Below are 27,115 nucleotides of genomic sequence, written 5' to 3'. Positions count from 1 at the left end.
TAATGAAACCAGTATAATTGCAAGAGAAAGCACTTTTAATAAACTTTGTGGTGTCTGATCTATCTGTATTTTAATCATGCATCTTAAAATTAATATTTGTAATTGTTTGATAGTCTAGTAGTTAGTGGCTATTATGAGTTTTTGCAATAAGCATCCTTTTATAATATATGTTGGCAAGTATGAAAGTCATGGGAGTTAGAAATACAGTTGTATTATAAGCAGTACTCTTATTATGAAAAACAAACATTTAATCACAAAATATGTTCTTTTCTCTAGAGTAAATTCAATTGTTAATAAGACAGAAATTGTTTAATAACTCTTTATAATGATTTTGTAGGGAGCCAATGGTATGAAAGGAGAAAAAGGAGATGTTGGTTTGCCTGGTCCTCAAGGTCCTTCTGTAAGTCTTGCCGTACTGTTGCGATGTGCTCATTATTATAACAGTTGCTCTCCACCTTTTCAATCTGAGGAACACGTCATATTAGAGAAGGAGAGGGACCTTCATGGATGAGCTCTCCTACCAACACCCACAGTTCCTATTTTTTTGGTTTTCAAAATGTTTTACTCTATGAACAACCAGGTGGGCAAGGTAGACCACTGGTGGTCCATGGATAGTAATCTGAGAACTACTGATCTATACAGAATTCTGGCAAGCAGGTCACTTGTTTACTAACTTATCCCTATACTATGCAGTTAAAAACTATATAAGAATTCAGACCCCTGCATAAGTCATGGACAAAACTCTCACTGGCTTCAGTGAGAATAAGAACCATCCCTTCTTGTGTTGAATCATAGAGAGATAAGACTGATGGAAATTTCCTGTCTCAGCAGTCTGTTTATGTATCTATCAGCCTTGTACAGTGAGTATCTTGGAGGGACAGATGAGAAGCAGATCTTCAAAGGGCTATAATGATGGTAGGCCCCAATCCAAAGCCAAGTGAAGGACTCCCATTGATTTTGTTGAGCAGTATATCAGGTCCTTAATGGCTTGGGCCTGATCTTGGAAATATCTGTGCATGAGTGTATCTTTGCTGATGTGAATAATTTCAAGGAAATATTCAGGATTACTCACATGAGCAAGTGTTTGCAGTATCACATGTATGTTGGTCTTGTGATGTAGGTTGTGACCTGCCCGTGCCTAGGGTAGCCCACCTGAAAATGCCAAGGTCAGAGCAGGTTGCAAAAGGAGAGCAGATTCTCCCAAAACTGGTGGTTAACACTGAAGTTAGATTCCCCTACCTGTCACAAACAGTGCTCCAGATTTTCCACACTGATTATCAAGAAGCTACTACAAGAAATACACAGCCCCCTTTAGTGCGTTTCAATCTCTGGCTTCCAATCAGCAACTAGGTCCAGTAAAGAGATAAGTTATTTAAAACTCTATTCCCTTTACGAAAGTGTTCTCCTGATCCCCAAAGGGTCAGTCACATCACCAGATCAATATTGGTTTACTTAAGAATCTTACCCAAAATACCACACTGCCAGCCAATCCTTTAGTAACTAAAACTAAACGTTTATAATAAAAGGAAAGAAACAAACAAGAAGAGAGATGTTAAATTGTCAAAGCAATCAGATACATACAAATGATTTCAAAGTCCATATGTATCAGATTCTTAGCAGTATTGGAGTTTGCAGGCTTGTATGGTTCCTCTGGAGTACCTCCAGTACCAGGATGGGTGTCTGTCCTTCGTTTCACAGCTTCAGATGTAGAATAGTTGTTCCGTAGGTAGGAAGCAGGAATGAAGACAGGATTGAGAAGGTGCAGCTCGTACTTGTACCATGAGACTTGTACTTCCCTTGTGTCAAGTAGCACATGGCACGGAAAAGTGTCAGAGTCCCCTGTCCATAAGCATGTTCTTACATGTCCTGATGACTCATAAAGTGTAGCCCCTGAGTTCTTTCACTGGAATCATTGTACATTTGAGTTCCCTCGATGGGCCGTTGAGTGGGCTAGTGCTGCTTCCATCCTGTCTGGGGGTGTTACCCAGAAACACCACACAAGTCTGAAATACAAATGCACCATACATATTTAGAACTCATAATACAAAACTGATACATACCTATAAACTGCTTATTAAACTTAGTGAATCATGACTTTTCCATTGATACCTTGCATGGCATATCCTATATGATATTTATTGCAATTCTGCAATATTGGTACGGTAACATTATAAATGATCATTCATATTCCACACAGCGTCACATAGGTAACTACCATTATCTCTATTTTATAGATCATGAAACTGAAGGAAAAAGGTTAAGCATCTTGCCCAAGGTGACAGGCAGTCAATGTTATGGCTAGGATAAGAAATCAAGAGTTGATGGCTTCCTGTCCTGTCCTGGCACCTCTAGATCCCATCTCTCACTACAGACCACAAATGTCTCAATCTAGCTCTGAAGGGAAAATCAGTTCGCTACTTTCCAACAGTGGGTGTGTGTGGAACTCAAAGATCTCGACGCAGATGTGCTGAATGTCCTAGCTGTGGTTTTGTAAAAGGCTTATCCTCTGGAGAATACAGTCGTGGCAATTGTCCTCCTTTCCTTCTCTCATTAGAGGCTTCGCCACTCCTCTCCACTTCCCAGAGATTCCCACCAGCCATTATCAACCCTTCCCTCTTCATCCTGTTTTATATTTTAAAACCTGCTTTGTTGACACCACACTTAACCTCGGACGTTTGGCTAGAAAAGTCATTAATGCTACATGTTAAGCCCTAGGACTGGCTGTGCTGCTCGACAGCCCTGCTGGTGGCTCAGTGCTGCTCTCACAACCCTTGTTCATAGCTATTTTAGACTGAGCCCAATGTGAGAAGTGGTGCTAAATGTTACAAATATCATAATCAAATTCTTCCTCCTGGATTTGGTGGGATAAATAAAGTAAACCAGCCCACGCCGAAAACTGAATAACCTGATTACCTGTTGTAATGACTTCATCATTAGGATTAAGCCTGAACATTTGTGCAAGTGGTTCTTGGGCTAAATCAAATAAAATGGGAGGAAGAGAGTGATCTAGACATGTCCCAAGACTTAAGGTAAATTGTTTAGTTTTATTTCCATTGATCAGGATTGGAAAGGAACCAAGGAATGGCATCACAGCATCCCCCACTATTCTTGTAAAATATAGATTGCAAATACAGCAGGGAATACGTACCAGTAAATAAAAGAGCCAACAGCAGCTCTACTCCATCAGGATTTGAAGAAGTTTACTACTAGCTAATGTTTTAAAGTTATCTAATGGTTAGAGTGGAGGAATGGGAGTCAGGAGACCTGTATTCTGTTTGCAGCTCAGCTCTGCATCTGATTTGAAGTATGACTGTGGGCGTGTTATTTTTTCTCTCTGTGCCCTATCCATTAAATGAGAATAATAACCATATCAGTAAAGCACTCCAAGTACCAAAATAATGTGCAAGTTATGCTATTGCTTTTTAAATTGCTCTCCCAGCTGAGAGGTTCTTAAGCAACTGCAGCACTCTGCAGTATTCTTCATCTGAATGGTGACAAATGATGTTAGCAGAGAGCTGGAGAAAGAGTCTGACTTCCTGTATTTGCAAGGGAGATTCCCTTCACTACATGAACTGATGACATCATTTTTATATGTAGATCATAGGACCGCCAGGACCACCAGGGCCGCATGGGTCACCAGGCCCTATGGTAAGTCTTTTATTTTTTCCTCTCCCCATTGCAATGCTTGCTTAATGAAAGTGCTATGAGAAAACATGACTATTAGAGATGGGCCCAAGCCATAGATTTTGGATCTGTATTTGGATCCTAACCCAAAGTTCTTGGGAAGTGGGGAAATGAATTGTGGGCATAAATGTGTTTCCCCATTTTGTTCCCCCAATGAGGTATTTATAGGTTCAACTACTTATATTGGCATCCACAATTTATTTTGTGAGGACAAAAATGTAGGTGCATCCAACCTTTATTTTCTTCATTCAAAGATGGAATCTTTATTTTCAGGGACCCCATGGACTGCCTGGCCCAAAGGTAAAAATAATTACCCTGGATTCTTTAAGTCTGTAATGTGTAATGCTATGTTCTTTATTAATCATAGTGAAGCATGCAGCTATGTTGTGTCCTTTGTTTCATTTATTTGTTAAATTTTTCTGATACTCTTAAGCCTTTAAGCAGATATTTAAAGTAAAAGTTAAATGATATTTTTGAATTGTAATGATTTGTCATTTCTTGTGTATGTTTCACATGAGTAGAAATTGGATTAGATTTTTACGATGATGATGATTACAAACTGGTAGTAAATTATCGAGCCTCCTGTTTGCTGGTGAGAGTTTCATGCTATTCTCATTGCTTTGAAATTGCCTTAAATTTACACTTTAGAACACAGAGGATGAGTGTGTTGTACATGGAGGAGGTGAAATCAAGTAAACTTGTTTCCAGATACACCTCTTTTTCTCTTCCCTGTCTCTCTCTCTCTCCCACCTCCTATTATCTCTCACAGTCCCGACCACGAGTTCCACTGCAGACAAGAGTGTATCGTAGTTCTGCTGGAAACACTCCCTCATCCCTGGGGTATGTGTGAGTGTAGAATCACTCACACCTACCTCAGAAGCCCTGCAAAACTCTTAGAAAACATCCAGTTACCTGAAAACATGGAAGATTTTGGAAGGGTTAAAAGAAACCATGCTTTAATTTGTATTTTAATTTAATTTACATGTTCATTAAAAAATTCAGTATGCCACTTTGGCATAATGAATCCCCTAACAACCTGCTGTCTGCATTAGAATTAGCATTTCATAACCATTTTAATCATTACATTTCTCTTTTCATATTCAGCTTTCTAAAAAAGGGTTATTTGGTTTTTGAGGTATGGATGATGAGGCAGAAATATCCCTTTTTAATGCGTGAGCACAGTTAGACTATGTCAAACTTTTCCTGGCAGTAGGTCAGAATTATCTTCTGAAATCAAGTCTATTCCATTTTCGCATCAGACTTCTCTTTCCTCAGATTTTTTACCTGATACTCAGATTTTTGTGGGAATTCTGCTTCCAAAATGTCAGGATTTTTAGTGCTCTAGGATGATCAGATGGCCTGATTTTACAGGGACTGGTCCCAATATTTGGGGCTTTTTCGTATGTACGCGCCCATTACCTCCCATCTCTGTTCTGATTTTTATCACTTGCTGTCTGTTCACCCTATCCTGGTCTGAAAGGAACATAGCACAGATATGTGTACTCGAGCTGGAAATACAACTTCCAGCTCCATTGTAGACATGTCCATTATCTCAAATGGAGGAAGAATATAGAAATGGTTCCTGTTTTTAGGCAGGATATAAAGAAAAGGTCACTTAAAGCAGAAGCATAGTTTAAATTCTTTTATGGTTTGTTTGATTTTTTTGTGCAGCAAAAAGAAACCTGGGAACAGGGCGTAGGAACAGTTATGGGCATAGAGAAAATCCTATGCATTCCCATTTCTCACTGGAAGCAGGTATCATTAGCACCCTGAGTTGTCTGTAGAACCACCACGCTATAGTAGTTTACATGGTGTGAACCCACACATACCCTAGCTCCGCCATTATTCACGTCACAATTTTCAATACAACGATGTCTATGTAACTTCATAATCACAATCTTTACACAATATCTTTTGTTCTAATATAGCTTTTTTTTGTGAGATCAGTGAAGCATGGGCCCTCAAAATGTATTGTCCCAGTACAACATACTGCTCCTCTTAATTTCCTGTTTAACAATGTGTGCTTAAAGGTTTAAAGTATCTTTACATAAGATCATGTTGCAAATTCCAGTTTGCCATTGGAAGAAAATGTACTTCCACACAAAATGCACTTTTCAGACGCTCTCACTGCAGTTAGCACTATATTAAACAAAATGCAAACGTTGATATTCTTTTCTAAGGTTTTTCTTCAGTTTGAATTATCAGCCTAGGGCAGAAATGTGTGGGCATAGAGGAAACTCAAAAAAGGCAGGAAAATTATAATTGACCCCACATCGGACAAATACTTCAATAATTATTTAGAAGTGATTCAAGAAAGTCTTATACGGCAGAGTTTCTTGTATTATTTTAACACACAATTGTATTTAACGACCAATAATTGCCTATTGTATATTTTAGCACAGGTCACTACAATATCTCCATGTAAATCGCCAATAAACTGTGAATGCTGAATTAGTACCTTACACTGAAAAGACCGTTTTGAACTGGAATTTGCAGCTACTTCTGAGACTGGCTCTCTTCTGTCCCAGCTTAAATACCCATGGTAGCACCCAAAAATTGGCATTTATACTTTTACATCTAGGGTGAACCAGGGTTAAATGGTCTGAAAGGATTGAAGGGTGAACCGGGTCAAAAGGGTGACAGAGGGCCCCTTGGTCTTCCAGTAAGTAAAAAAAACTATTCCATTTCAGTGCAAATCACAGACTTTTCTCTCTGCTTTCAACCAACAACTCTGGTTTACTCAGCAGCATTTATAAACCCCTGTCCTGTTGGAGCAGAACATCAGTCTTGTTTTGTTTTACCCAGAGTCTGTACCATTGTCCAAAGTCACATCCTGTAACACACAGTGCTGTCAGTTTCTTTTTGTTATGTGTCACTTGACAGGGTTAATAGCCTCGCGAGGATGCTGTCAGCCCCATTACATTAATCATGTTGTGGTTTGAATGTTGTGTGGTGTTTGCTTTAAAAACGTGTTTTTATCAAACACTTTGTGTTTTAATTTTAATGTATCTTCATCGATATTTCCTTGAACAGCTACTACTAAAGTGGGAGGTTTGCCTGAGTAAGACTGAGTAAAATCTGAGTGAAGACCTTGGGAACTGGCTTACAGAATTTTAAAACATTCCTCATTCAGTCAGGGTTTGGTTTTTTTTGTTTTTTTTTACTTTTGCCTTGTACTGTTCAGAACAGTTCCCATTATAGGTACTTGGCTTAGATTTATCTTAAAAGGAAACAATAGACTTAAAAATCACATTTCCATTTGAAAATTTTGTTACAAGTGACACCAGAGCTGAAAGCAATTAGAGGAAATACAAATTTTAGTGTGTTTACTTTGTGCATTTGACAGCACTTTGTGAAAAGTCAATTTCATTGTTTTTCACTTTATAGTCAAATCTGTTTCCCCTGTTTGTTGAGTGGGTCTAGCCCACAGCAGCATTTAAAAAATGATCCCAAAAATCTAATCAAACGTTTTTTAAGATTTTCAGGGAGACTCTGAGGATTTTAGATTTCACTCAATGAAACTGACCATTTTCAAGTTGACAAGGTCCCTTTGATAATCCAGCAAATAGTTTCCACTGCACCAGTTTTATGTTATTCACATAAAATCCACCAGGGGTCATCCAGTCCCCAAGGATGTTAAACTGAATAGCCCAAAGTGCAATGCATTATATGCACTCCCAGCCTGGAATTAGATTAATTGTTCATGAATGTGCTCTACGATTGTAATTTGTTGGGAAAAAACAGGGAATTTCATTGTCTCCTGGGCTCTTGAAAATGAATAAAACCATTGTAATGGGGGACAAGATTTTGTTGGTGATGTAACACAATTTTCTTCAGTTTAAACACTTCTTATCAATGTTAAAATGTATATTTTAATTTCATTGCAAAGTAGAGTAGTCAGTATTGTCATTATTTTATAATCCACATTAGGCAACTTAGTAGTTAATTTATAAATTAAGTATTTGTATATTAAAGCACAGGAAACACCATGATGTTTGATGTTTGTAACACTAATATATCTAGGGCCTCATTCTGATCTCAGGTACGTTGATGTAATTCAGGAGTAATTCCATCAAGTCAGTGGCATTATATCAAGGTAGAACCAATGTAACTGAGATCAGAATCAGGCTCTTAATGTTGTATGTAAATTTTTAACTAACATATTGTAATAATGTGAGCCTCATTCCAGACCCCCGTAACTTAAACACAGAATGTAAACGGTTATGTTTATTCATCAACACCACTTACTAATCTCACATTCTTGTCCTTCGTGTTATACCCATCATCCATGCTTCCACCTAATCATACAGGGAGCATCTGGCTTAGACGGAAAGCCAGGACCCCGGGTGAGTTCCTTGCATTCCTGTGTCGTGCTTTGCTACTGAGTCTGTGTGTTTCACAGTGGTCCTGTCTGCCTACTTTATACATGTCACTTGCATGAAATGAGGCAGTTTTTTTCCGGCAATTTACATGATGCTGAATCTGGAGAAAGTCTTGGTACAGGTTAGTGGGGGGGGGGGATGACAGACATGTAGTGCAGTGCTCTGTAGATGGGGCTCTGAATCTTAAAAATGCATTCTGGGCTGAAAATTTGGTTAGAGCTAGCTTAGTTATATAGCTGCACAAAAAAATCTGTAAATAAACAGAAAATCTGTTTAAATGGGGACATGGCTCAATGTGTCTAAGTATATTCATCTGGTTTCTGAGCTTTATGTTCATCCTTGGTTTACATTGGTCTTGGAAATTATAGCTTTGTCACTGGGACTAGCTTTCCAGTCCCATGTAAGAAAGGAGAACTGCCATTTGAGTGACGCATGCTGTATATTTTCCTTTTCCTTTCTTTTGCGTGTGTTTTTCCCTCTGACTTCAGCAATGGAAACCATGCAATGCTTGGACCATCAATTCTGAGCTTAGAAAGCAAAAAAAGAAAAAGTAAAAAAGCAATGGTTTCACTAGTGCTTGTTCTACTTGGTAAGATTAGGCTTCCCTATATAAACTGAAGCCCTGATGAGTTTTATACTAACTTCACAAGACCAAGTAATGCTGAGTCTGAAAGAGTGGTGCAAAACTGCTGCAGTTCTGTCTTGAGCCTTCTCACATTTAAAACAAATGTTAACTGCTGTGGCATTTATAATCATGAAGGGAAAAAGTGAAGGAACAATATCTCTGTGTATTTAAACGCTTTCTTAAGCCTGTCATTCATCATTTTATATGTAATCTACACAATTCTTTGTATAAACTTCCATGTTTAACCCTTTAACTCTGACTGGCAGAATTTCACTCTATATTTTAAACCTCTATAAATCTGTTGACTTAAAGTAATAAAGTACAAACCAATTAGGTGAAAGATGATCTACATCACAACTAACAGTTTATAGATGTGATTTTCAAAGCCACCCAGTAGATTTGGATGCCCAGTTCCCATTATAATTAAGATTTGAAAATCTCAGTCTATATTTTCAGACAGGGGGAGCTGAACTGATTCTAAGGCAGTTCTTGGCTAGAATAAACATGCAGTTAAGAACTGCTAAGAGATTTTGGGGCATTTGTTTTTCACTGCTTGTCTGTTTAATCTTTTAGGGTATGGATGGCCCAGTCGGTCCACATGGCCCAGCAGGTCCTAAAGGAGACAGAGTAAGTACACATTCTTCAGATATTTCTCCTTATGAAGGAAACATCATAGCAAAATGTTGTTCTAAAACTAACAACACACACACACACACACACGTTATTGAGCAAAATAATCATCTCTTTAAGGGTCAGACTTCCTAATATAGTTTAAAGTGCATATTTAATCTGAAAAATGTAAAAATAGTGCCTTCTTATTCATCTGATTTATTCTCTAAGCGATCTGATTAATTTAGTTACTCAAATAAGTTTTTATGGCTTTTCATTCCTGTTAGCGTGGCAGCGCTAACTAACAAAGGTGAGTGGGAGGGAGCGGTATGCCAGTCCTTCTTGTACAGCATCAGGAGAATTGTTTACTACATTCCAATCAGTTACAACAAGGCAAAGATATTGACAAGAGGTCTGCAGAGACATCGCTAAGGGTATGATCTAAAGAAAAGGGTGGTTAGTGCAGGCGTTTTGAGGGTCTGATCTGAAGATAAGGGGTGAAGGGTTGCATGGGCATCACCTGGGCCTGGAAAATTCACACCCTTGAGTGCTATAGTTATGCCGACCTAATCCCTAGTGTAGACAAAGCTATGTCAATGGAGAATGCTTCTGTCGCCCTAGTTACCATTATTCAGGGAGGTGGAGATCCTACTGCGACAGAAAAACCCTTTCCATTGCTGCAGGAAGCATCTACACTAGGGCACTACAGCAGCATAGCGCTAGTGCCACAGCTGTGCTGCTGTAGTGTCCCTACTGTAGACATGCACTCAGGGTGTGATCTGAAGATAATGGGGTTTGCACAGACATCATTGAGGATGTGATGTGAAGATAATGGCTCTGACTAGAGGAAACTTTTTCCTGATGAATTTTCAACTGTTGCTAACTGTGTTGCAGCTCCATTGTATGGTAGCAACAGCCTGAAGGCTAGTGTGGACCAGGCTTCAAGTTACCAGTGGTGTTTTCACTATATCATCTAACCCTATTCAGAACAGATTTACACAACATGATGTCAAAAGTGGCCACCGATACCTTACCTACATTAGCACTTCCTTGCTTGCTATCTCTGGTGGGTCTGCGCCCATGTAAGGAGAAGTTTTCCAGAAAAAAGACTAGTACAGACAATACCAGTGTGTTTGCACAGGTGTCAGGGAGGGTATTACCACAAGGCAGGTAAAACCAAGGGTTTGATCTGAAGATACTAAGGTTGTGTATGTATAACTGAGAACATGATTTGGCCCAAAGGGCTTTTATTGTTGGTGATATGAGAGCAAAGAACCCATCTTCATTCACAAGTTCCAGGTTGAGTTTGAAACGCTTGTAAACTGAACAAATTTGAGCAAGAAGAAATTGAGACAAAAAAAGCAGAACATTATTGTCACTATAGTCACTTTTCACAGTAGAACTACACTTTAAGGCTCATGTTCTATGAACAAATAGGGACTATATGTCCCAGAATTTGTAACTGTGACTGAACAATTTAAGCCACAGGGATACTAGGCAGTGCAGCTTCTTCACAGTTCGGAATTATAGCATCCACAGGAAAGTATTTGTAAGTTTTTTTTCTTTGTGTGTGTGTGTGTGTGTGTGTGTGTGTGTGTGTGTGCGGGCGGGCGGGCGGGCGGGCGTGCGTGCGTGCGTGTGTGTGTGTGTGTGTGGGCGGGTGGGTGGGAGAGGTGGATTTAAGACATTTTATTTTGGATTTGTACTTTTTTAACCTGCTAAAATATGCTTAATCAAGCAATCTAACTAGATAAATGATGAAGGGAATATTTTACATTTCTATAGCACTTTAAATCTCATAGCACTTTATAAACTATGGACCAGATCCTGAGCCTATTGATTTCAGTTCTGAGAATGCCTCAGAGTTTGATCCTATATACACACAGCACCACTGTAGTGCAATCAGCTTTGGCCTATATAACAACAGCCAGCCCAATACACAACTGTGGAAAATAAGGGGACATTTTGGCAAAGGACACTTGGGCAAATGCCTACTCTTGCAACAAACACTGTAAGATTTTTAATATCCCCATTGGAATATCTTACATGTAATTTGCACATTCACTAAATTGCATGGTAATTTGCATATTATATATATCCTGATTGCGCCTTTGTATTTTTAGTATATTGGGCTTATTTTAATTTCAGTAGCATGTTCAGCGTAGTGGAAACATCAATATAGCAATTTGAACAGTGAACTTTCTACCACACTCCCATGGGCTACACTTTTATTAGGAAGATACAAACAAGCCAAAGGTGGTCACGGGGGCCTTACATGGGCAAACTTTGTACACTAGTCTGTATTTGCACCTATTTCTTCTTGCATATGGTCTGCTTGTAAAATTCAACTTACAAAAGATGGGATACAGCTAACCAAATAACTTAGTTCTTCGAATAGCGTCCCTATTGGTATTCGAAGATTTCTCATAGCAGTGTCTGTTCGGCCCACACGTGTGTTAGTTAGCCTAATGCCCCATGCCGTTGCTATAGCACTGCGCAGGCGAATCGCCATCTGTTCCTTCTCAGCCAGAGACAGCTCTGGCAGTTATGCCCATTGAAATTACCTCAGCTATGGCCCAGTTTCATGTTGTTATGCACCACCTCCTTGACTATACTGGGACCCTTTGAAAGATTATTGACAATGATTTTCCAGGGCTTCAAGCACCACCTGTTGCAGTCATAGGCAACCTTTATTGCCTGCCCTCTCTAGCAGACCTGATCCTCAAGAATAAACCTTTGAGAAGCAGGAAGCTAGAGCCGATGAAAAGGACTCTCATCTGGCTAACATCTCCTCATGCTTCCTCCTCCACCATTGGTGGATGATTTTAAGCAGTTCTAGGATCTGATCAAGAGAATTACTGACTCCTTGCAGATCCCTCTTGAGGAGGTTAAAGAACCTCATCATAAGCTGATTGGTATCGTTCATTCACCCTCATCTGCCCGCCTAGTTTGCCTGTCAACAAGGCTTCTGGACCCCGTGAAGATCATCTGGCACACCCCAGTTACTATTCCACCTACCTGCAAGAGAGCATATCAGAAATATTATGATCCAGCAAAAGACTCAGTTTTTATTTTCTCATCCCTCTCAATTCTTTGGTGGTTGATGCATTTAAGGAATTTGGAAGACAGCACCATGTCCCATGAAAAAGAGTCTAGATCAACTTGGTAGAAAATTGTATTAATCAGCCTCCTTACAATTTAGAATCACCCATTACCAGGTGTCAATGGCAAAATATAATCATGGAAATTACACTAATCTGAAGTTGTTTGTTGACCACCTACCCACGAAGCAGAGAGAGCAATTCCAGACAGTTATTGCGGAGGGCCAGCTACTTGCCAGAACATCTCTACAAGCCTCCCTCTCAACACTTCTGATACTGCTGCCCATTCACGCTCTACAGCAGTAGTCATGAAAAGGGCTTCCTGGTTCCAGCTCTCCAGATTTCCAGGACAGGTCCAAAATACAGTGGAAGACCTTCCTTTTGATGGGTTTGTGGAAAGCATGGATGAATCTCCAAGCACGTTAAAGGACTCTAGGGCTACTTTGTATTCTCTTGGGATCTATACATCTGAGTACAAGATAACATTTAACAACCTCAGAGATTCCATCGTGCCCAATTCTTGACCTCCCAGAGGCCGTATGAACTGCATCAAAAGAAACAGAAATTCCAGAGAAGAAAGCCATCCACATTTCAGCCTTCCACCTCACACCTCCAAGCAGCAATTTTGATGGGTTGGTCAAGGGCCTGAATTTCCATCCTCATCCTTACCAGCTGCACCTATTCAACTGTCTTCCTCCCTTCAGTGACTGACTTTACCACTTCAGGAAGGCTTGGAAGGTGATCACTACAGACAAGCAGATTTTGGAGATTATCTCCACAGGGTACGCTATCCACTTTACTACTCTTTCACCCACCAACCCCACTTCCCTGTCCCTCTTCAGCAACTCCTCTCACAAGAGCTTGCTTTGTCAAGAAACAGACAGTCACCTTCACTTGGGTGCCACAGAATCAGTTCCCATGCAGCACAGGGGAAAGGGGCTTTATTTCAGGTACCAAAAAGAATGGCAGTTGGGAGACCCATCCTGGATTTGAGGTTACTCAATCTTTTTGTGAAGGCACAAAAATTCAAATGGTGACACTTGCAGCAATAATTCCCTCCCTAGATCAAGAGGATTGGGGCTCAGCCCTTGACATTCAGGATACATATTTCCTCATTAGGCTCCACCTATCTCACAAACAATTCCTACATTTTACTGTTGGCCAGTACCACTTTCAGTACCAGATGCTCCCTTTCAACCTGTCATCTCTCCTGATGGTCTCTTCAAAAGTCATGTCAGTAGTAGCAACAGCAGAGCTCCACAGGAAGGTATTTAAGTGTTCCCTTACCTGGACAATTTGCTGCTGAAAGGTCACTCCCTGGAACTGATGTCACAGGCAACTTCCGAAGCCACATATCTCTTCCTCAACATGGGCCTAAAATTGAACATTCAAAAATCCACTTTGACCCCTGTGCAAAACTTAGAATTCATAGAAGATCATCTTGATCTTGATCAAGTAATGGCAAGAGCCTACCTCCCTCTGCACAGGTTTGTGGCCCTTTCCAGTGTAGTCAATACAATCCAGCTCAGTCTCCAAACTCTGGTCAAAAACAGTTATCAGTTGCTGGGGCATGTGGCAGCCAGTACCTTTGTCATAGACCACACAAGGCTCTGAATGGACTGCCTTCAGGGGTGGCTCAGGACTGTTATTCACCAAACAGACACAGTTTAAATATGCTCTTTTACATATCCACCTGTGTAAAACAATCCCTCAGTTGGTGGAAAGACCATCACAATGTGTGTGCAGGAGTCCCATTTTCACGTCCTTCCCTACCAGTTGTCGTCATGACAGATGCCTCCCTGCTAAGGTGCGGAGCACATTTGAGTGCTCACATAGCCCAGGGCAAGTGGATGTCGCAAGAGACCATGCTACACATCAACCTCCGGTCATATATGTCTGCTTCCAGTTTCTACCACTAATCAAGGGCAAGCACATAAAGGTCATGACGGACAACATATCATGCATGTTTTATATCACCTGGCAAGAAGAAACAACCCTCCTTCTGTGGCAAGGCTACCAAGCTTTGGAATTGGGGCATAAACACAATCAGATCGTCATCACAACAGTCTGTCTTCCAAGGGTTCAGAATGTGACCAAAGATTCACTCAGCAGGCACTTCTTTCAAGACCATGAGTGAAAAATAGATTCCAGCATATTTCACCACATATTCTGGCAATGGGGCTTCCTCTCCCTCCTTCCCCCTGATAGACTTGTTCACCACAGTGATAAACAAGAAAAGTGCTCAGTTTCACTCCAGAGGTGGATTGGGTCACCAATCACTGCGGTATGTCTTTCATTTTCAATGGTTGTTGGATCTACTGTACGCATTGCCACCAACTCCTCTAATAGCCAGAGTTTTGCTCAAAATAGAAATGACAAATCCGGAGTCATCCTTATAGTTCCAGTCTGGCCCAGACAAATATGGTTTTCTTACCTGAGACACCTGGTTGTTTGCTCACCGATCACTCTCCATGTTGCGCCTCATCTCCTCTCCCAGCAAGACGGGAAGATCCTTCACTCCAGTCTCAGAGTTCTTCATCTCAAAGCATGGTTGATTGATGGTTCTTGGGATTAGAGACAACCTGTTCAGAAGAGGTAAAAAGAGTAGTTACACAGCAGACAGTCTACTTGCTACACATACTCTCAAAAATGGACAAGATTTGTCTATTGGTGTGACCTCACATATTCCACTGATGACCTCATTGCTGCCAGATATACTGGACTATATCCTAACACTAAAAAGTTTGGGGCTATCGCTGAGCTCCATTAGAGTCCACATGTCAACCACCATGGCTTACCATTCTCCAATAGATGGTAATTCCATTTTTGCCCAACCAACGACAGTGAGGTTCCTCAGAGGGCTCAGAACTCTCTCTCTGCCAGTCAAGCATCCTACTCTGGTTTGGGACCTCAATCTGGTTCTTAAATGCCTTACAAGACCACTACCGTTGAACGGACGACTACTTGCTCACTGCTCCATTTATCCGTGAAAATGGCATTCCTGATAGCCATCACATTGGCATGACAGGTTGGGGAAATATAGGAGCTCTTATAGCATACCCACCTTTCACAGTATTTTCTAAGGACAAGGCCACATTGCAACTGGACCCCAAAATTTTACCTAAAGTTTCCTCCAAGTTCCATATTAACCAATCCATCCAGCTGTCAGACTTCAACCCTAAACCTCACTTAGATAAACAAGAGGCACTGTAACACACCCTTGACATCAGAAGAGCTCTTGCCTTCTATCTCAATAGGACTAAACTCTTCAGAAAGACCCCCAAATTGTTTGTCTCATTTGCAGATAGATTGAAAGGGTCTGCAGCCTCTAATAAAAAATTTTCTAAGTGAATATCTGACTGCATTAAATCTTGCTACAAATCTTGTAATATTCAAGCACCTTCGGACATAAGTAGTCACTCTGCAAGATCCATTTCCATCTTTATGGCATTTGTCAAAAGTGGGCCCATTATTGAAATATGTAAGGCTGCTACTTGGGCTTCTATTCAGACATTCGCTGAACACTACACAATAACTCACAGCTCAGCTTCTGATACTGTGTTCAGCTCGGCTGTACTTTCTTCCAGACTCGACTCTGAAGCCCGCTTCGCCTTAGTAGAATTGCTCGGTAGTACCTATAGTGGAGCACTCCTAGGACATGACTTGAAGAAGAAAAAGAGATGGTTACTCACCCTATGCAGTAACTGTAGTTTTTCGAGATGTGACCCCTATGGGTGCGCCACTATCCGCCGTCCTTCCCCACTGCTTCCGAGGTCTCTGCTATCGGACTTCACGATAGAGAAGAAACGGAGAACCGTTTGCCCACAGCGTGCTGTATAACAACAGCACAGGGCCTAAGTTAAGACACACATCTCAAAGAACTACAGTTACTGCACTGGGTGAGTGACCATTTCTTATTGCCACACTACATCAGTGACTGCATTACAAACAAGAACTACTGATAAGAGGTCTGGAATCAGAACAAAACAAATTCAGTATTCATGCCAGGAGTTACTTGTCATTTCATCGACTTGGGTTTTTTTTTAGACATTTTATATATCACAACATTTTATCTGTGAATCTCTGCAGCCACAGAGCTGTATAAAAGTCTGACCACACACTCATCTGCTTAGTTTGTAGGCAACGCCTATGTTGTTCAGTAACAAAAAGGAATCCAGAACAATGGGTATTTTACAATCACAGATTAGGAAGAAACTAGTAAGATTCCTGCATTCTGAGTGCCACATAGAACAGGATTCTGGTCAGTTTAATTGTCTTGTGTGCCTAGAATGATGGCGCAAACTGAGAAGACAGAAGACTGTGTGATTTGATTGTGTAAATGCACAATATCAAAAAGCTCAGTGCTCCATATTTATCACTGCTGAGTCATCCTGTTGAGGAACAGGGATTTTCACAGTTCTTGTTTTTAGAGGAGCTGAGGGGTTTCTGCAAAATCAGGGGAGCATTTAAACATCACTAATTTTTAGGGTAGAAGCTAGGATCTGAGCCTCTTCCCTTAGGAAATTTCCTATCAATTTTAGTCTAAATAGGATGGGCGCCTTACTTTTTAACTATGAGTCTGTCAACCTTAACACCACTTTAAACTTGCACAACAAAACAGAAGATACTTGATACTGACTAAAACCTCTTAGGAGTTGCAAACCCAGAATTATGTCTGTTTGGATTTCTAACAAACAGCTGTGGTACCACTATTTCAGACCTGCCATGTTGAAGATGTTACCATGTGGAATGGATCCAATTAACTTTAACAGCAGCACATCCGAGACAGATCTGCATGGCTTGAGGATTCATTTTTGCAAAAATGTATGGTGAGATATAGGATCTAGACATCTAGCAAGTGTAGTCCAAAGCAGGTACAGTAGCTAATGTTGCCACTCAATTTGGTTTAATGGTCTTGAGGGCCATAGCTTATTTTTTGTAGGGGATTATAGTACTCATTTTCTTTGAAAGATACACATCTCTGTGTAGTGTAAGAACATAAACAAAGAGCCATGCTTTAAGCAGCAACTAGAGAACTCCCTAAGTTCCTATTTTATTAAGCTGAAACACATCCTGGTCTTTTCTGGTAATTATGAGCAGGACCAGGAACCCCTGTAATCACTCCAAGCCTTATTTCTAAAATAAGGAAAGATTAAAACTTAAATTATAAACCATATACTTTGTTCTGTGTTTGTAAAGTGCCCAGCACAAAGGGGTCCTAGTGTGTGACTAGGGCTCCTATGCACTATGATAATATAAATAATAAAACTAATAATAAATCAATTAAATGATGACAATATGGTGGGGGGAGGAGTTTTTTGTAGGTGGCAGGCTAGCAGAGTTCTTACCTGAATAATTATTTAATGCTGTTGCGATTTTTTTGTGGCATGTGTTATGTGTCAGGGTGCCTAGACTTTTATAAAAATGTCTTTTTTTACTATTTAAATTTAAATAAATAATAAATGCACAATCAGCTATTTTCATGCATCGTTACAATTTGCACATTCACTTACTGAGCTTTTGTATGCAAAAGCAGGAGCGCAAACATTTTGTCCTTGGACTTCAATATCTGCATTTCAAAATAATAGTCGATAGTGTGGCTGCTGCATATCACTGTACAGGATCAAATTTTGTCCTTGCTGATAACTAAATCTTTGGTTCAGAAACAGAAGCTAGTGTTAAATTGGAAGGGTACACAGATACCCTTCAAGGTGAAATGTTTAGGAAGGGCCAGTCACAAATACAAAGTAAATTGTAAGTCCACATATTATACTTACGATTTGGAAAGCTAATCTTGCTTTTTAAAAGACATGGTAGTTGACCGCAGGTTTAGGACTCCTTAAGTGTTTCAGGGAGCAAGGAAAAAATCAAATTAAAAAATATTAGTTTCTTAACTATGTGGATTCATTTTTGTGTATGCAGAATTTTGGGCAGTGATAGGTTCATTTACTGTTCTTGGCATGTGGCCGAAGTAACATTGTCCAGATCTGAATTTTTTCAAGTTTAACTATTGCACTAGAACCTCAAACATGGAATACTCCTATATACAAAAACAGATTTAGAGGGAGGCGGTGTGGTCTAGAGAACTGGTGCAGGGGACTGGTAACCTTGATTTCTAATGCTGGGTCTGACATTAACTCCCTGTGTGACTTTGGTCAAGTCATTTAACTTCTCTTGGCCTAATTCAGTACTGGTATAAGAGAACACAATTCCCACTGACTTCAATCAGAGTTGCACCTACTTAATCTAGAGCTGAATTTGTTGCTCTTTGTCTCAAGGCATGTCTACACTGCCATGGCAGCAGGCATCAATACAGTGGCATTGATTGGGCAGATCTGTGTAGACCCACTCAGTCAATGGAGAGCACTCTCCAGTTGACTGAATTAGTCCACCTCCCCAAAAGGCGGATTGATGTAGCGTCGTGAAGACACCACATTGCATAGACGTAGGTACGTAGGTACTAGTGTAGCTCACATCAACCCAGCGTGGCAGTGTAGACCAGGCCCCAGTTTCTCCTGGTGTAAAACAGGGATGGTGATAATTGCCTAACTGCCCTATCTGGCTATTGTGAGAATAGTGTTTTAAAATTGTGAGAGGTGGTGTGTTACATTCCCATGTAACAGACAATTGTTTGCAATACTGATTCTCAGATGACCATGGGCAGTATTTCAAGACTGCACTTTGTGCACAATGCTATATTTGTACATAATGCTTTTTGTTGTAAAAGAGATATGACAATTATTTAAAATTTGTAAAACACTTTTAAGATCCTGGTATGAAAGATGCTACATAAATTCAAATTATTATTAGTCCACTGATAATAACAGCAGTGCCCATTTCACCAGGAACTGAGGGATTTTTTTACTATAGCCATCTCTGCTTATATTTTAATAATTTTTCTAACCAAAAAATGGAGTTGATTGTTTAATAATAGGTATGAGTGCTGTCTGAAAGACCTAACAACATCTATTCTACATTTTCTGTTTACCAGTTAACTGTATTTTCCCTCTGGACAATCAAACATCTTGGAGTATTTGTATTTTGTATGTTCCTTATGGCTAATCATTCAATAGCTAATGTAAAATCAGTGATAACGTTGGCAGACAAAACAGTTTCTCCAGTCTCTTATCAGTTTAAAGGGTCTTTTAAAGAACACACAATGATATACTAGTTGTAAGGGATTCTCACTTGTGTGGCAAAGTTTTGTCTCTGAACTCAGCTCTTTTCAGGATCTCAAATGTGTGGCTTGCTAAAACTTCTGTCACTGAAGACATTGAAAATATGTTAGTGTTTCTGACAACACATTTATTTATTTAAAACTCTTCTCGCTGGGGTGGCCTGATGAGATCTCCATCTAGTTTGTGTGCAGGTTCCAGGGAGACACCAAATATAGTCTTATTCCTGCACACAGTACTTCAGCATAACACAGAACAACATAATTCAATGGATCTAAACTGACAGGAAACAACACTGAAGAACCACAAGTACAGTTGTCTTTGCATTGGCAAGATTCTGAAAATGGGAGATTAAGAGATTCTTATAACTAGACTGTGAATGCCTGTTTCTGTGAAGCAAGTAGTTTATTTCACTCTTTGGGGCAGCAATCCCAAAAGTCTGTTTCCCTCCTCCCCCCCCGCCACCCTCCTCCCATCCTAATCCATAGCCATTGATGGCATGAGGCCACGTTCCAAACACCTTTCAGCAGGTGCTTCACATTGGAAGTCAAAAATCTATAGCGTACATATCTAGTCGGCTCTTCATGTATAATAGATGGGATGACTTCCCTGAACTGATTTGCCAAGCCCTTTGCCAGTATTTTTACATCTACCATATGTTTAGCAATGACATGAACCTATTTTGAGAGGATTCCATATGGTCTAGATCAAAAGGACCTTAACTACTCTTGATGTATGTCAAATATGGATCAAAGAACTTTGTAGCTGTTATATAAGTAGGTTAACAAATCCCTTAGCTTCTTCTGGCAGAACGTGCTGAGGCCCCAGGGGATTTATTTTGTAAATCAGATTTATTTATTTTGTAAATCAGATGTTACTTCCAATACCTCCTGTTGTTTTACAAGGGTATCTAGTCTTGCTGCCTGGTCAGAAACTGTTGGGAGAGCAATAGAATCAAGAAAGACCTTCATTGGACACTTAGTCTCATCCAGACTGAGGTGTATGTAAGAAGCTATATTCTTCATCAAAAATGTAAAGTAGCTAGTCTTGATCAAATGTCAATCCCCCTAGTGCATTCCTTGTTCCTGGGATTATTACACAAGAGATTGAGATTCTTTATCTAACTTTTTCTCGAGCCTACTTGTGGTTATTGTCCAAGCAATATATTTTACACTGAAGTGATACATTCTCAGAGCAGTGCACAGGAATTTATCCATGACTCCCAAAGATAACACACGCATCTAAATCTCCAGTCTGTGCTTTTAAGGCGTACCCTTTCCATTAATAATGGATAGTAAATAACCTAGATTGTAGCACACCTTTCACCAAGAGGCAGACAGTCCATCTACCACTGAAGTGTGGCAACTTCTGGGATGGAACATGGTGTTTTTCCATTGCAGGAACATTACACCAAATCTTTGTTTACATTAAGGGAAAGAAGTGAGGAAGATATCCAAGCAATGCTTCAGGGGGAACATAGTCAAACAAGCAGCCTTGAAAACAGTACCAGGACCTCTCTTTTTTTATCTCATGCAACACCCCACCTCCAGCATCACAGTCCCACCAAAAGACTATGCTGGAGTGTTGGTTCAGTGCTTAATGAGAGGAAAGAACATCATGGAAAGCAAACTTTACATTGCTTATTGCAGCACACTTGATGTTTCTTGGAATCTCCGATCTTGATGCTCACCAGACATATGATTGCTTAGCATACATGATTTAATAAGATCACCACCAGAGGTCCTGCAGCTGCAGTTATGCAGAGCCATGTGTCCACTAATTCAAAGTGTTCTTTCCTGTCACTAAGCCCAGTACTGATTCCAACCTTAATTTGTTTTCTAGAGATTTCATTTCATTCTGGAAACATTTCCTCTTTACTGGCTTGTAAAACGTTATGTGCAAAGTTGCTTTAACAGCACCCCTCTTTGAAAACTCTTTATTCCACTGATTTCAGTGGAGAATGGGATTGGACTCTCAGTGAGAATCACTTCTCCTATCTGTCTAACCCCTTGCTAGAATTTTTATTTAATAAAATCTGAGCAGAGGCATCACTAATTCAGGATCTGAAAAGAGCAGTTAAATATATGGCTCTATATATGCTATGGTCTTTATGATATTACTGTTAATAATATTGCCTGTTAAACACAAGCCTCGGCTGACAGTAATTTTGCTGTTCATCATAGCAAATCTCCGCTGTTCAGCCAGAGCCTGAGCCAAGGTGCTGAGCACCCTCCGTTTTCATTACAGTATTGAGCTCCTACTGAAGTCCCGATGCTCCAGCTGTAAGAAGCTCATAAACTGGTTGACAGTTAATAATACTGGATGTTTAGTGACTACATGCATTTTTTGGTACTAAACAAGTTCACATAAGAGTATCAATACATGATAATGTTTACCTTTATCACATGTGTCATTTATCATACTGTACTGGCTTATCTTGAGTAGTCCAGAAAAAGACACAAGCGTGTCTGAATATGCGAACATAGTTAAATGAAAATGACAGGCTATTTACTGAAAATCAGTTTGGCAGATATTATCCAGACAAAGGATTAGAGATAGCTAGACTTCTGCTTTTGAGAAAGAGGGATTGTTTTAACATGAAGAGACTGGTTGCTCTTTGAACCAGATATGTGTTTTTAATTTTTTTTTCTAGGGTGAAAAGGGAGCAGTTGGTGACCCTGGACCCAGAGGACCATATGGTTTGCCTGTAAGTTGCATGTAACTTGTACAAACTGCAACTTTCACCACTCCTTGATTAAACTTTGCTGTGTTTTATGACCATTTTCCATCCACCAGTGTAATTAGTCAAGAGTGATACGGGTAGATAACAATCCCTGACAATGCAAGGTCACTGAAATTGAAGCAGGTCCATCTTTCTCTCTCACACACACTCACACTTCATGTAAAAGTAATGGAATGGAGCTGATATAAACCAACAAGAAAGTAATCTAGAGTTAAAGTGCCCCTTCTTCCACAACTCATGCCATTTTGATTATGTATGGTTGGTCCATGTTGTTAAATCCCTTGAGACCAGCAAAACAGAGTGGCAAAGCGTTCAGGACAAGCATATAGCCATAAAAGTTTGGGGATTGTTTTAATATCTTGTTCAGATTTCTTTGATGCAACAATATTTTGCTGTTAATATTTTTGTTGTTGTTTGTGATTTTTGTTTGCTTTGAGTTTTTGCATGTGTGTGTGTGTTCAGGATGGGAGAACTTTAAAAGGTTCATAGTTTGGGTTTGGTTTGGATAAATATTCAGAAGTTCAGATGATTACCTAAAAGCTTATCCAAACCTCTCAGTTTGCAAAATTGGCCTAGAAATCTTACTGACTTTCCGATAGTATTTTGTTTCCTGATCAGAAAGCTGAAGTGATAAAACTTTTATCTGAATACACCTGTGTAGGCAACTTTCAAGACAGGGGGCCAGGATCCTTTATTCTATAAGCCAGTAAAAGCATTTACCTGTCCCTAAAATATGAAGGCCAGGGCTTCAGTCCTTGCAAATCAGCATAGCTCCTCTGAAGTCAATTGAACAACCCCAGTTTACACCAGCTAAGGGTCTACGTCAGTGTATGTGCACTTGGATGCTACTGTGTGAATTGACACAGAAGGCCATGGTCTGTTACAAACAGATCTGTTCCAGCTTTAGTAAGAAGATTACAATGATTCCATTGAAATCATACTGGGTCATTATTTACAATGACAGAGTTTTATATATAGCCTCTCCAATTTCATTTGTTCGAGCTAGATTCTCTCAAGATAGAATGGGGAGTTGTAATTTACATCACCCTGCGCTGGAGAGTCTCCCGTAGGAGGGCAGGTGGTGTTGCTGCCGCCATCTTCCTTTGACAGTCTGCCATAGTGAGGTAGTTTTATTTTCAACTGGAAGTTCCATAGGAACCCTCTTGAGGGGTTGCTGAGAGAATGTGCTAAGATGGGCATGGCCACCGGATGCATTCTTTCCTAACTAGTGCTGCCCCTTCGAGAGGTGAGCTGGATTCTGATGGTTCCCTCAACACAGGGGAGGGTTAATTACCTTCTAGCACCATCTCTCCATTGGTAGGTAGACTTTCTCCCTCTTGGGCCGTGAGCATGCCAGGTAAACCTGGGCCAAATCTGACCCAAATTTAAGTGTACAAAACCAGCAATCAAGTGCATCATAGGCTAGTCCCGTGTTACTCAGTCCAGCACAACTCCCAAGACATAGGGGTAGTTTTTTCACTTCCTTGCCCATTATGTAGTGATTTACACCTCTGCAAAGTGAGAACAAACCAGGATTCACTGCTCGTTTGCAGTGGTAGTATCATTTAACACCCATTTTATACAAGTGCAGAGATAAAATAAAGTGCAAGAAAGTGGAGGATAAGGCCTCAAAAGTGAAAGTGTTGCAGAATTGGGCCACCAGTTTGTGCCCTCCTTTTTACAGCCACAGTTTGCATATGAAATTAATGTCACTTGGGTGTCTAATAGCACCTGCACATCAGGTATTAGACATCAAAGTGACATCTTGCACACAGTTGTATGCACCCACAAAACTACATGCACAAAAAGGGATGCTAGGATAGGGATAGCTGGACGTTAGGCCTATTATGGTTTTTTGTTGTTGTTTTAAACACAGGGCTACTCCTCACTTAGCGCTCACCTGCATCCAGCCCTCTGTGGATGCCTCCCCATCACTGGGCCTTGAGAAGGGGCCAGACATAATCAGATTTCTTGAGCACAGAGATCACAAGGAGTCTGCAAAGCTAACACTCACAGCAGCATTCTCTTTCATGAAAAGAGAGTAGGGCGGGGCTGTGAGGTGGTCTTCTCAGCCTGGGAAGTCTGGTCTAGTCCCTTTTCTCAGGCTTTTGGCTTTATTTCTTCCACAAAAAAACAGCATAATACATATATCAATTGTCCTTCCCCCTAGCCCTGGGTCCTCTGCAGGAGCCTGTCTATTTCTGCTCTGTAGATCACTTGTCTGAGAGTCATGTGCTGCTCTAGGGCTTCCCACAGGAATCAACCTACTTCCTATAATTCTCCTACCTTGACTAAGGGCCTACCTGCTAGAGCTTCCCTGTTCCTGGGCACTCCCTACCCCTCCAGCTAAACCACTTGCTGGCTTTTATAATTACCTGATCCTTCGCGCTCGCTGATCAGCCTCAGTTGGAAGATAGCTGATCCATCACAGGTAAAGCTGTGTTCAATTCCCCTTAAAGGAACCTAACCCCATTTCCCCTGTGTATCAGCTAGCACAACTGGCCCCACTAGAGGGAAGATAACAGTAGCTTCATTTTGCATGTGCTCTCTACAGCTCTGAGGCTTTGTTATCTGAGTCAGATTTCCCAGTAAGACATTGCTGCTTTGCCTGAGCCTTGAAGTGTATAAAACCATGCTTTTGGGAGCAGTGACCTGGTCAGTGCAATCAGTGTGGTTTTCCTACTGAAGGTGGAACAGATCATTAACAGACAGTGAGCCCAGGCTGAGGCTTATCTCTGAATCTATGCATGCTGTGGGCCCTATCCTTAGAGGTGCTGAGACCCCTCAACTCCCATTGAAGTCAGTGCATCTGATCCTGCTCTGACAAATCAGTGGCAAAACTTCCATAGACTTCATCCAAAGCAGGAGAAGGCCAGTCAGTAGTGAGGGCCTTCAGCTCTATCTGGATACTAAAAATCTCTCTGAAATACCAGATGAGTATTAGTTTGCAGTGTATGCTTATTTGCTGGCCACTTCCATGAGTAAAACTCTTTACCTTTTCTCCCCCCTCTTGTGAATTGAAAATGGTGAAATCCTAGGTATTGCTCTATTTTAACTTGCTCCTGGAACTTGTGCAATAAGCTTCAATCTACAGCAAAATTTTACAGTCAAGTTATCAGTTCCTGGAAACAGGAAATGTTAAACACTGACAGAAGGACCCTTCACTAATGGCAATGCTATTTATATAACCCTAGAAATGTGTGTTGCTACTGTACAAAAAATACTGTTGCTCTCCTACAGTGTATAGGCAGGTATGAAGACAGCCTTTGGAGGTGTCATTAGCAGATAAGACATCATATAGTCATGAGGCTTAGGGATGCTAACATAGTTTATATGGTTCTTTGGCAGGGCAAAGATGGCGAGCCTGGCCTTGATGTAAGTAATATTTATGACCAATTTGCTCATAATGGTAGGTAAGCTATTCCTTTATTGGGTGCAGCACATTTGTTTTCCGTTTGCTGTGCATGCTGAAGATGCAGAAAAACATAATAAACATTGCATTACTGTTTGCATATGATGAAGAGAGACGACAGAGAAAGTACAGTCCAACCCCGCAAAGTCCACAGGGCATAGTGCTTACTTCCCCAACGGTCCCATTGACCTGCATGGGACTGATCACAGTAGTAACTACTACGCCTGGTAAGAAGAGATTGCAGGATCAGACTCTAACAAATGCCCCCCACTAGGAGCAGAACAAAGAGCCATTATCATTTAGCTAAGTAACTTCATCCCTATTAAAAAGAAAATAAATCACATACTCCACAAATGATTCTTACGGCATGCAGGGGAGAGCCTGTTACGAGCCCGTTCTCATCTGCCCCACTGTCAAAGGCCCCAAATTGCAGCAACCCCCTTAAGAGCCCAATAATGTCATTTAGTAGGGACAACAGTGGGAGTTGCTTTGAGTCACCTGTTTTACTTCCCTTGCTGGAATGATCTTGCTGAATATGATGAGTCACATTTTTTACAAAAAGCATGCAGTGCAGTATTCTTTTTCTATATAAGTTTTCTAGCAGCACTATTTTAAAACCTAACCTACATCAGTAGAGACGCCAATAGATATCTTTGTTCATTTTTTATAGGGTTTCCCTGGTCCTCGAGGAGAAAAGGGTGATCTAGGAGAAAAGGGAGAAAAGGTGACCTCAGTGCTGTTATCTGTTGTTTGATTCCTCAGCCAGTCAGTTTTGCTGTCCCAACCTTATCGTTTGTCCATTAAACCTGATCTTTCTTCCTACTGTGTGCCAAAAGGCAGGTCACATGTATCTGCTAGACAAAGTCATTGGTCAGAAGGAGAACCAAAACCTACATACAGAATCAGTAATACAACACTTGCCATAATAGGAGTGGAAGGGTTTGTCTACTCTCACCCTAGGATCAGGCTCCTTTTCTGTAACCCATGCCAGGCCTCATGAAAGTCTGTGTCAGTCTGTGATTCCTCATGCATATGTCACTGTGGTAGTAATTGTTTGTGTTGGGGATGCTGGCTCAGGTCCTCAGCTACTATAAATCAATGTAGTTCCATTGATTTCAATGGGTAAAGACCAGCTGAGAGTCTGGTTCATTATCAAGTATTCTAGGGCCAAAAATAGGAGTTGTTTTTTTTTAAAAATGTACAAACTTCACAATTAAGAGAATTATCTTAATTGTTGGCATTCAGTTGCTTTTATGGATTAAAGCTCTTCCCTATACTTTTTGTAAACCAAACAATGCAATATTTTTCTAGTGCATGAGAACCATAAAGTGAAATTAACTAGCCTCATTTCACAGCACAAGCGGAGTGATATGCAAATAGTAAA

General features: G+C 40.4%; 1 protein-coding gene and 1 long non-coding RNA gene across 2 annotated transcripts in view; one reads left to right on the top strand and one right to left on the bottom strand.

Annotated features, from left to right (window-relative positions):
• Positions 1-26,594, top strand: part of COL25A1 (collagen type XXV alpha 1 chain) — a 421,681-nt gene extending 395,087 nt beyond the window's left edge. Inside the window, exons 26-34 of the mRNA XM_067568260.1 lie at positions 338-400; positions 3,598-3,648; positions 3,958-3,984; positions 6,266-6,346; positions 7,995-8,030; positions 9,265-9,318; positions 22,230-22,283; positions 25,668-25,694; positions 26,402-26,594. Of these exons, the coding sequence (XP_067424361.1) occupies positions 338-400; positions 3,598-3,648; positions 3,958-3,984; positions 6,266-6,346; positions 7,995-8,030; positions 9,265-9,318; positions 22,230-22,283; positions 25,668-25,694; positions 26,402-26,485 (477 nt within the window). The 3' untranslated portion in view covers positions 26,486-26,594. The remainder of the gene's footprint in view (positions 1-337; positions 401-3,597; positions 3,649-3,957; positions 3,985-6,265; positions 6,347-7,994; positions 8,031-9,264; positions 9,319-22,229; positions 22,284-25,667; positions 25,695-26,401) is intronic.
• On the bottom strand, positions 21-14,977 carry LOC137166508 (uncharacterized). Its single transcript, XR_010923722.1, has 3 exons — positions 14,836-14,977; positions 13,689-13,775; positions 21-2,003 (listed from the first exon to the last, which is right to left on the bottom strand). It is a non-coding gene; the product is annotated as an uncharacterized lncRNA (long non-coding RNA).
• Positions 26,595-27,115: the final 521 nt, after the last annotated feature.

The sequence above is a fragment of the Emydura macquarii genome, unplaced genomic scaffold (genome assembly GCF_026122565.2).
Source record: "Emydura macquarii macquarii isolate MOO-44397 ecotype Brisbane River unplaced genomic scaffold, CSIRO-AGI_Emac_v2 contig_2863, whole genome shotgun sequence".
Taxonomy (NCBI): domain Eukaryota; kingdom Metazoa; phylum Chordata; order Testudines; family Chelidae; genus Emydura; species Emydura macquarii.
Note: the sequence above shows the minus strand (reverse complement) of the source record. Positions and strands in the feature narration are given on the sequence as shown.